Consider the following 10,870-nt stretch of genomic DNA (forward strand, 5'->3'; position numbering starts at 1 on the left):
GAGGAGGGGAGAGGGATAGAGAGTTAGAAATATAGATGAGAGAGAAACATCCATCAGCTGTCTCCTGCACACCCCCTACTGGGGATGTGCCTGCAACCAAGGTACATGCCCCAGACCGGAACCGAACCCGGGACCCTTCAGTCTGCAGGCCGAAGCTCCAGTCACTGAGCCAAACCGTTTCGAGCTGTTTTTATGTTTTATTCTAAATATCCTATTGGGATATTAAAATCTGTATCATTCCTCTTACAATTATACCATTCATTGTATGGATGTACAAAAATTTAATTAAACATTAAACTCTTAGTCGATATCCAGGTAATTTCCATGTTTTATTTTTTGCTAATACCAATAATTTTGTATTTTTTTCTATTTAATTCAAACAACAAATATTTACTAAAGTCTCTACCTATTTTTCTAGGTTTTGGGGTTTCATGGTAAACATAAGGTCTACTCTCGGGCAGCTGACAGGAATAGAGAAAAACAAGTAAATAATTTCAGATTGTGATAAATAAGTAAATAAAATTGGATTAATATGATAGAGTATATCAGCAATGTAGAGGAGGAAAGGGTCAAAAGTTCATGAAGTGAAGAGAGACCTTTCTGAGGAGGTACTATTTTATATACAATTCAGAAAATGATAAGAATCCAGCCATGTGAAGAACAGGAAGAGAAGTAAGATGATTCAGACTTGGAGCCAGGAAAAATTTTGGAAGAAAGTCTAAGTACAAAGACAGGCTGCAGTTATGGCAAAAGACAATACTGGAGAGGTGGGCACGACCTCAGATCATTCAGAGATTTGAAGGTCACGGGAAAAAAATCCGCACTAAATTTTAAGGACAACAAAAGGCCAGAGGAATATTTTATTTTAATCAAGAGAAATACTAAATCTTGGTAATATAATGCTGAATGGAAAAAGCAAGTTCCAGACTGGTTGGCATGGCTCAGAGGTTGAGCGTCGACCTATGAACCAGGAGGTCACAGTTCCGATTCCAGGTCAGGACACATGACGGGATTGCAGGTTCATCCCCAGTGTAAAGTGTGCAGGAGGCAGCCAATCAATGATTCTCTCTCATCATTGATGTTTCTATCTCTCTCTCTCTCCCCACTTCCTCTCTGACATCAATAAAATATATTTAAAAAACAGAAAGAAAAAGAAAAAGCAAGTCCCAGAGGATTACAAACAAATAATAAATTTTTGTTAAATTCATAACATAAGCAAATTAAAAAATGTATTCTTTAGTCACACACAAAGTTGTTTTTATGAGGCCAGTTTTCAAAATAATGTGAACATACTTAATGCCACAGAACTGCACACTTTAAAATGGTAAATTTTATGTTACGTATATTTACCACAATTTTTAAAAAAGAAAGCTAGTTTTTTATAGAGGGGGAAAAGAGTACGGGATGGGGAGGAACAAATAAATGATGCAAGTTATTGTCAATGTTCTAGTTCTTGGATTGCATAGTGGATGCATCATTGTTTATGATATTATAAATAAAGTAACAATAAATTGAAAAATGTAAGTATCCATATATAGATTTAACCACTGTGAAGTTTAGAAATATGCTATATGCGGGTATTTGCATACTTATGCAAATATATCTGTAGAATAAATATTTAGAAGTATAATTAATGAGAAAAAGGGTATGTATATTTTTTCATTGTGACATATATCAGGCAAAAACAATCAAACAAAACTATTTTAAGGTCCAAGTGACTATGATGAGTGCTGACTGCCATAATCCTACAGAGAGAAAAAAATCTGTTGACAGACTGCCATGCTGGTCTCTACATCTTCACGAATTTTGTAAGTATGAATCTGCTTCCTGGAGCCCAATAAACACTGATCCTGAAAAGCTGATGACACTGAAGTGAGGTTAAAGTCACCAAAGTACCATCAGTCTGTTGAGGTACTCTGGTGGCCAAGGTTTTTCTCTCACCCTAAGGTTCCAAAAGTTACTTAACAAGAATAAATCTGGGCATTTTATGCTTGAGGTATCTATGGAATGTCCCAGTAAAGAAAAATAACTGGCAAAATACGGATGAGCAGAGATGCAGATTTAGGATTCATCAACTAACAGTAGGTGTCAAGAACATCTTGATTTTTGTACAAGTTATACACTTTGGGAGTACTGTTCACATGAACTGCAGCCAATGGTCCTGCCTAGGAAGAGTATTTATAGGTTCAGAGTGAAAGGAACATGAAAACTTAAGGGGAAAATAGTTATCAAGAAGATGAGGCAAAGCAAAGCCACATAAAGGTTTACCTTCCTTTCTACCCAGTTTTAAAAAGAAAATGATTCACTGATCACTAGAAATGGTCAGTCAAATATCATAAAACAATAGTTCACTGATTATAGATAGTTTACCAGTATCTAAGCATGCATATATGGCAAGCCTCATATTCTAAGGCCCAAAGAACTACTGAAGTTAGCACGTATCAGAAGGTCTCTGACCTTCAAACAAAGCTCAGCCTCAGCCAGGAAAGTAAACGAAAAATTGCGTTAAGCAATGACCTATAAAAGTTCAATGTTGAAATACTTATCTTCACATATTTTAAATTAAGCACTAAAACCAGTAATATTTACTATTCTTTAAATAAAAGCGAAGAATATATACTGTTATTTTAATATAGTAATTAAAATATACAAAAGTGTAAGCATTTTTAATCAGGTGGTTTATCTCGGTATCAATCAGCCATACTATATGTCTATAGTCAAATCCAAATCATCACCATATTTTTTATATATGAGCATACACAACATAGCTAAAAGAAACCACCAACTTTGCTTTTAGAAAGCTGACCTTGCATTTGCAAACATGGAAAATAAAAAACATAACTTCCAAAAAATCCTATTTTCTTTCAAAATACTTCCTTTTGAAATACAATGCTACCCCTGGCAGACGACTAACTTATTTACTAAAAAAATGTGTTCATGAAAAACTAAATGACAGATTAGGGAAGGAGGGGGACAGTCATATTTTTAATTTATACTATCTTTATTCATTCATTTAACACGTTAAGCGCTATGTCAGTCACCGGTGACTGACACTGTACTTTCCGTCCGGAAGACAAAACAGGCTGGGCGCTTAACAATGATCACAGACAACCTCTCTGAAGAGGTGACATTTAAGTGGCTACCTGAATGAAACGGAGCAGCAGGCCTTCTGATAAAGCACTGCCAGCAGACAGAAGTGCAAAGGGCCTGGGATGAAATGCTCTTTTCATGTTTGAAGGACAGCTAAGGTGACTGTGCTACATGGCTAGAGCGGAGTGAGATAATAGTGAGAAATGAAGTCAAAGCAGTAGCATTATATTGTTTCTTCTTCTGTTTTAAGAAATAAAAACAATACTAATTTATTTGTGAATACTTTCTGAGTTTATTCTGAAAAAAATCCACCAGGACAACATTCACAATACATATTTCAGATTAATGTTTATATTGATGGTTAACACATTAAGTGGATTGGTAATCATCATGTTCTCTCAGAGGGCACTTTGGTTTTTGAACAGTGGCTACTGATTCTTGAGTGAGATTTTTCCAATGTTTTTGTTTCTTTCAAGTCACATATAATCAACAAAGCTGATAATGTCTCTTAAAATAAAGCACTATATTTATAGCATATTTATAGCCACTTTATTTTCACATATATGATCAATGATCAGTAATTATAAAAAATTTCTTTAAAAAATAATTTAAATCTGTTCTCCCTCTAGCCTTGTAGTTAAATATTATCTACTAAAAGAAAGACTTATTTATTTAAAGAAAGTTCTCGTTACAATATAAAAATTTTCCAAATGTGTCTTTTCTTTGAGTTTATTTTCATGTATTATTATTTTTAAATGAATAAATTTACATTTTTTAAAATAGTCTGAAAGCTTCTTAGTATTCTATAATTTTAATTAAAAGAGGAAAATAATATTATTACTTCATTATCAACATACTTATAAACAGAATCACAAGGTCTTGTTTGAGAAAAACACCTTTGTAATGAAAACCCATTTCGTTCAATCTGGAGAATTTCAACGTGAGAGATACTGACCTCAGGAGACAGTACAGAATAAGCCTGTGGTGGTTTTTCCAGTGAGACCGGTAGGCAAAACTGCCCAGTCTTTAATCGTCCATTCTGAAGCATTGGTATCCACTTTTAAATAAAAAGGAAACAATATTCATTTGAATTGTTTTTAAAAGTAATTGCTTAGAAAATCTGTTTTAAGAACTGAATACGAGCCACATTTGTCTCACATCCCCAAACACCAAAGGGATTTAATTATGTAATTATGAGCTTTCATAATTTCCCCAAAGTTTCCCTGACAATAATTTATTAAGAATGACCCGTGAGATATTATTAGTACTAACTATACAATTTTTAAATCTATACAAGGTCCTTATTAGCCGAAGGAAAACTGGTAGTAAAAAAAGGCCACAGAGTATATCAATATTAAACTGGGATAACAGTGTCAATATAAGAAAAAAAAGATTTGATTAGATATGGCTGTTGAAAAGAAAATTTTCAAGTATGAACATGAATTTATTTTCTTACATTTAGCAAAATTCATGTCACAAACTGCAAAAGGCAAAACATAAATCAAATGTTGACTTTTCTCTTTTGGGTGGAGGCATGAATTTTCTAACAAAGCAGTAATAGCATATTATGATGTCCTTCATCTTCAGTTTGCTTTTGCAATTCAATCATAATGATTTTTCAAAAAGTACTCAAGGGTTGGCCTTTAATTAAAGTAAAAATACATTTAATTGACAAAAGTCCTTTTAATCATTTTACATTCGAACTATTCTTTTCTGAAGAACCCTTAAAATTATTATATTTATATTGTACAGTTGGGTAAACATAATCATCAGGACCAACACCTAATGTTTAGATTGTTAGTCAATTAATTACATTAATGAGCATTTTATTGTTATAGTGATCCTTCCTAACCAATGTGGGGATTCAGATAAGAATTACTATACCAACTACATATATCTTAAATATTGTACTAGTTTTAAGATCAAAGAGCAAATTATTTAACAAAAATATACTTACTGTATATCCAACAGGAGTTTCAAGAGGAGTATTTTGTTTTTGTTGACAACTAACATGATAAAAAGTAAAAAGCAAGTGATGGTGGTCAGTTAAAGTAGCAGGGAGTTTAACCTTGATTTCTTCATGAAAATCAGGAGACCTTCATACAAAAACAACAAAACAGATCAATAGTCAGTAATTTGTTCAAAATAAAAAATTACTGCATTTGTATATTTGAGTAATTTTAAAATTAATTTCAGGATTCATGCTTAATTTTTATTCTAGTCAAAATATTTTTCTTTATTCCAAAATAACTAACTCCTACTTCCAGATGAGGGAACTGTCACTGTTTCTAAAATTTCTCTTTCCATTTTTATTAATGGGCTGAGTAATCCTATTATTTGAAAATTCATTAATAATTACCACCGTGATGCTGAGACCTTCATTAGATTGGAAACTATAAAAGAGGAGACTAGGGTAAGGCTTTCTATTATTTCTAAACCAATTCTGATACACATCACATAAAAATAATATAGGATTTTGTAAGTGTATATTTTAAAACCATACCACAGAAAAACATTTTTCTGTTATAGGAGTACAGCTTCAAATTAAGACTAATTTATATTACCCTTTTATAAAAAAAAGAAAAAGGTAACTTTAGACAACTTAGTATCAAGTAGGGCTCTCTATGAAATGTCTTACATCCGTTATCCCATTGCTAAAGAAATAAATGTTACCAAAACATTGACTAACAGCTCAAAGAAAAGAAAAAAAAATCAGGGAATACACACAAATTACATTTGTTCCACATTTTAGAAGTGTTTCCAGTCATTATAAAGAATACAGCAAATATATTTGATCAAACCAATGGAATTTTTGTCTCAATATCCATTGAGAATTTTCACAGGAAAGCATAACTACTATTTATTATATAGACTTAAAAGGGATAGAATCTTAGCATCCCAATCTTCCAGGTTGAGTTAGTATCTCTCAGAGTTATCTTCAATGAAAATGCATCCAAACCATAGAGCTCCAACTACCTTTAAAGAGAAGGCTGTTCATCCAAAACCAAGTAGGGTTTTTTTCCTCTGATGCTTATAGGTCAAATATTCTTTTCAAATAAGCCTCAAAGTGCTAAGGGGTGTAGATTCGATCACAGAAATAGTAAGTAGAATGAGGCTTTTAATACCCACAAGAAAGACAGCCAATGCTAGCCATCTGAGAATTTGATGACTTTGGTTGAGTAAAAAGATGCTACACATCTTATTACTGATCTTACTAGTCATCACTGAATTAATGAGAAAGTTTAATTTACTAGCAATGTCATACTATACTGTCATTTAAATCCTGCTAATGATAAGAACAAAAATAAAGACTTAGCCACAAACTGAGATACGTTTAGAACTTCCTACTTTCTTTATCAATATTTTTCCTTGTATGGAGTATTTTAGTTAATGTCTTTCTTTAAATTGTATTATGTGAAGACTGTTACAGAAAATTAAACATCTTCCAATCAAGCAAGTGAATTGCCCACCTTAAGGTTAGGCATTGTATTACTTTTGTGGTGGGTTTAAAGATGAACATAAAAAATAATTACCCTCAAAAATATATAATTTAGAAGAAATATATATAAAGTGGGGGTTGGCAAACTATTGCACACAAACCAAATCCAGTGATCTGCCTGGTATTGTTTAAACTACAAACTAAGAATGTTTTTATTTTTATTTTTACATGGTTGAAAAAATCAAAAGTATACTGGTTCACTTTAAATATTATATGAAATTCAAATTTCAGTGCCCATAAATAAGATTTTATTGGAAGACAGTCATGCCCATGGATTTGCAACTTTACTTACTGGCTATGGCTGCTTTTGAACTACAACAGCAGAGCTGAGTAGTTGCAACAGAGACCACATGGCCCACAGGGCCTAAATCTATACTATTTGACCCTTCGTGGAAAAAGTTTGCCAACTCCTGGGATAGAGCATATAAAGTTAAATGCTTCAAGAACAGAATTCAACAGATTTCTTAAAATTTTAGGTCAAGGAATTATATTTAAGAAGAGATCTATAATATGGGCCATAAAGAATGAGTAAAAGCTCAGTAGGGAGAGGGAATCTGTATACTAGTATAATAGAAATAAAGATCCAAGAAAGGCCCAGAAATAGGGCAGCACAGATTATGTTTGGTGATGACATAGGAAGAAAATCATCAAGATGTAAAAGAAAGATACTTGAATATTAGAGAAATGAAGAAGGAAGGCAAGGATGTCTTAAAGTTTGAGTCAGACTAACTGGAAAATTGGTGGTACTACTAATAAAAAGAAAGATAGGGTCAGGAAGAGGGCCAGGAGAAAATACATGGAAATTGGAAAAACAGCAGGGAATCCAAATGAATATGCCCAATAGGCCACCAAAAATACATGTCTGTACCTCAGAAAGAAGGTTCTGGCTGAAAATAAAAGTTGTGAGCAGTACACATAAAGGTAAAAGTAGAAGCATTTTCATTGAGTGTAAGTCTGAGAAATACATAAAATTATTTAGGAAGAGAACAGTAGGGTTAAGGACAAAACCTTAGTTTTTTGTATGGAATGTCTGTACTTAAAAGAAAAGAAAAACTGAGAATAATTACTACAGAACACTTTCAAAGAGATAGAAGGAAACCAGAGAGGGCTGTAAAAAAAGGCGAGAAAGAATAAAGTTTTAAGGAGATCAGGAGAAAACATGCTGTACAACAGCACTGGAGAAAGACTTGTTTTGTTTGTTTTTTAAGAATAGAAAACCTAAGCTTCTTTTTGACAGCAAGAGATGGAGAGAATGAAACAGGAGGTTGATGATGCAAGAGAAGGGATAACTGGTGAAGTCATATTCTGGAAGAAGCTGGATAAGATTGTTTGAGAGCAGATTCACATTGAGCAGGATGTGGGCCATTACTGCCTTTGAATCAGAAGGAAGGCAGATCAGTGCAAAGATATTTGAGGTGAAGGGCAGAAAAGTTGATGGATCTTAAGTGGGATGGACTCAATCAACTTAATAAAATAGAAAAGCTAAGAGTAAAAGCAAACAGAAAAGAGGTAGCAGCTAGAGGAAGGGGAAGAAATACTTAAAACAGCGACTGCATAATGAGAGAGAGGGTAAAAAAGCAATGACAAAAAAATTCACAAAAAGTTATCTTTTGGGGCCAAAAGAAGATAAAATAACCTATGATAGTACTGATTGGCACAATTTTGTGCTTTTTCTCCAAAAGCATTCAATTAAAGAAGAAAGAACAAAAGCAGAAATTTAAGGTTATCTAAAGTTAATTTCTCAAAGAAGTAAAATGGAAAGGCAACAAGTTAAAGGATTATTGGATATTGAAACTATCATCAATTTAATTCACTAGTTTCAAGCTTAGTAAAGAGTTAAGTGAAGCTGCAAAATGTTAGGGGGATATAATAGGGAAAAGACTGAAAAACCAGAAGCCACAAAGATAATCAATCATAATATAATAAAAATGAATGGATCAGAGAATTTGACAGAAAAGATGTTTTGTGTATAAAATCTTTTATTTGAGATGTATATAGAAAATATGGATCCACATATTGAAAATTATAACTGTGATGTCAGCTGTCTTGAATTTGCACATTCAGTGCAGCAAAGCATTTGAGAAACACACTAACGTGAGTGCTAACAATGCCACTGAGAAGTGAGTAACTTTGAAAGAAATATTTGAATTCAGTACCTGTTATGATATACTACGGCTGTATAGGCTTCCTTTGAAAATTCTGAACAGCTAGATTTACCAAAGATTACCTGTAACAAATAACAGCATGTTGAAACTTTGTTGTAATAAATGTTGGATGTTTCATATCTATGTAAGAATTTGTCTGATTTAATAACTATTTGAGAACAATGGGCAAAATCAGCCCAATGAAGAACAATGTGCCTACTGACGATCATTAATAAGTTCAATTGCTTAATTCTAAATTTCTTTTCAACTATAGACCCGTCTGACATTCAAACATTCAAAAAATTTCTATCCATTATATTTATATATATTGGGCAATGAGGTACATTTCTTTCTTTTTTTGAAAGAAGATAATTCATCTTAAAATCTGGATACAGCACATCATTTGGAATTTATATAAGAAATATGGTCCTAAAATGGTGGCATATATCTATTATACAAGTTGGTGGCTTCACCACTAAGACAGCAGTCATTCTGAAAGTCAAATATTTATTATTTATAAATGATATTTAAAAATCCTATTTTAGGTATCCTTTGCTCCTAGTACTACCTGCAAGCTACTCTACAATGGAGGGGAGCTCCATTTTACATTATTTTTAAAAATTTATATTGTTGAAAGTAATACAGATCCATTTTATATTCTAACATGTGCTTTAAAAATCCACCATATCAAAAAAATACAACACTACTTTTGAAGAAGGTTTAGCAGTAAAATAATAGTCTTATATATCTGCCTCTTGAATTCTAACAGCAAGTGGTGGTTAATCAGGGCAGCTGATTAGAACGTTGGCTTAATGATGTCATCATCACAGTTATGATTCCAGTGGGAGACAGGTAGGCTTGCAATGTTATCTAGCCACAGATTAAACTCTTACATCTGGCCAGCCACCTCTACATATGCATGAATAGGAATGCAGTCTTGTCAGCACACTTTCATCAACACAACTGGTAAAACAACTCAAATGTATTCTGATACAAAGGGACTAATTGGCACCATCCCAAAATAAAAAGAACATATTAACAGGTATTTTGTCTCTTTCTGCAGTATCTCAAGCTGGCCCTTTTATTTTAAGTGTATTTAAAGTATAATAATTATGACTCTCCTAGAAAACTCTAATCAATTTGCTAAGAATACTTCACTATATTTTTATAAAAGGTTGTTCCAGCCCTGGCCAATGTGGCTCAAATGGTTGGAGTGTCTTCCTGTACACCAAAAGGTGGTGGGTTTGATTCCTGGTCTGGGCACATACCCAGGTTGCACGTTCAATCTCCAATTGGGGGCGCATGGGAGGCAACCGACTGATGTTTCTCTCTCTTTCTTTCTCTCTCTCTCAAATCAATAAAAACCTATTATCGGGTAAGGATTAAAAAACATTTTTTAAAGATTGTTCCAGTGCCAGAATTAGAGTTTATGGTTTTATCATACTGACATAATATGATCAAAAATTATCTTAGTCTTTATTTTTTTTAAATAAGCAAATAAAAATGTGTCTGTTTATATACTTTCAAACCAACCACTCACATAAACATAAAAAACATTATATATTTTCATATGACTAATAATATACAAATAAAGGAATGTGGTACCTTTTTTGCCCCCATTGAGAAGCTATCATTTTTCACAGAATAACTCATTTATTTTCATAACATGAATGATATACAGTGGAATATATTCCTTTTTTGATCATCAACATGTATGTTTAATCATTCATCAATATGAATGGAGCATCAATTATGTACCAAGCACTAAGATAGGCATCAAGATATAATCATGAGTAAGACATGGTCCTTGCCCTCAAGGAGCTCACAGTCTAGTGGACATGATGAAGAAATCAACATATAATCATAAAGTTATAAGGCCCATAATGGAAGTAAGAAGATGCTTTGGTAGCACCAAAAGGGAGAGGGGTGTAACTGCAATGTGGCTAGATGCAGCTAGGGTTCTGTACAGGAGGCTATACAGATGGTAAGACAAGGAAGAGTTTGTTAGGCAAACAGTAAAACAGATTATTTTACATATATTGCATTTGTCATAAACTCAAATTTATATGGCAATTCACATAAAATACCAACACATCTATTTTTATAATCCAGTATCTTTTTATCATCTATGAAATCA

General features: G+C 32.9%; 1 protein-coding gene across 1 annotated transcript in view; it reads right to left on the reverse strand.

Moving 5' to 3' along the window:
• DOCK7 (dedicator of cytokinesis 7) overlaps positions 1-10,870 on the reverse strand; it is a 166,078-nt gene that overhangs the window by 83,966 nt on the left and 71,242 nt on the right. The window contains 3 exon segments of the mRNA XM_006773220.2: positions 4,046-4,147; positions 5,048-5,186; positions 8,746-8,816. Coding sequence (XP_006773283.1) covers positions 4,046-4,147; positions 5,048-5,186; positions 8,746-8,816 — 312 coding nt within the window.

The sequence above is a fragment of the Myotis davidii genome, unplaced genomic scaffold (assembly GCF_000327345.1).
Source record: "Myotis davidii unplaced genomic scaffold, ASM32734v1 scaffold205, whole genome shotgun sequence".
NCBI lineage: Eukaryota > Metazoa > Chordata > Mammalia > Chiroptera > Vespertilionidae > Myotis > Myotis davidii.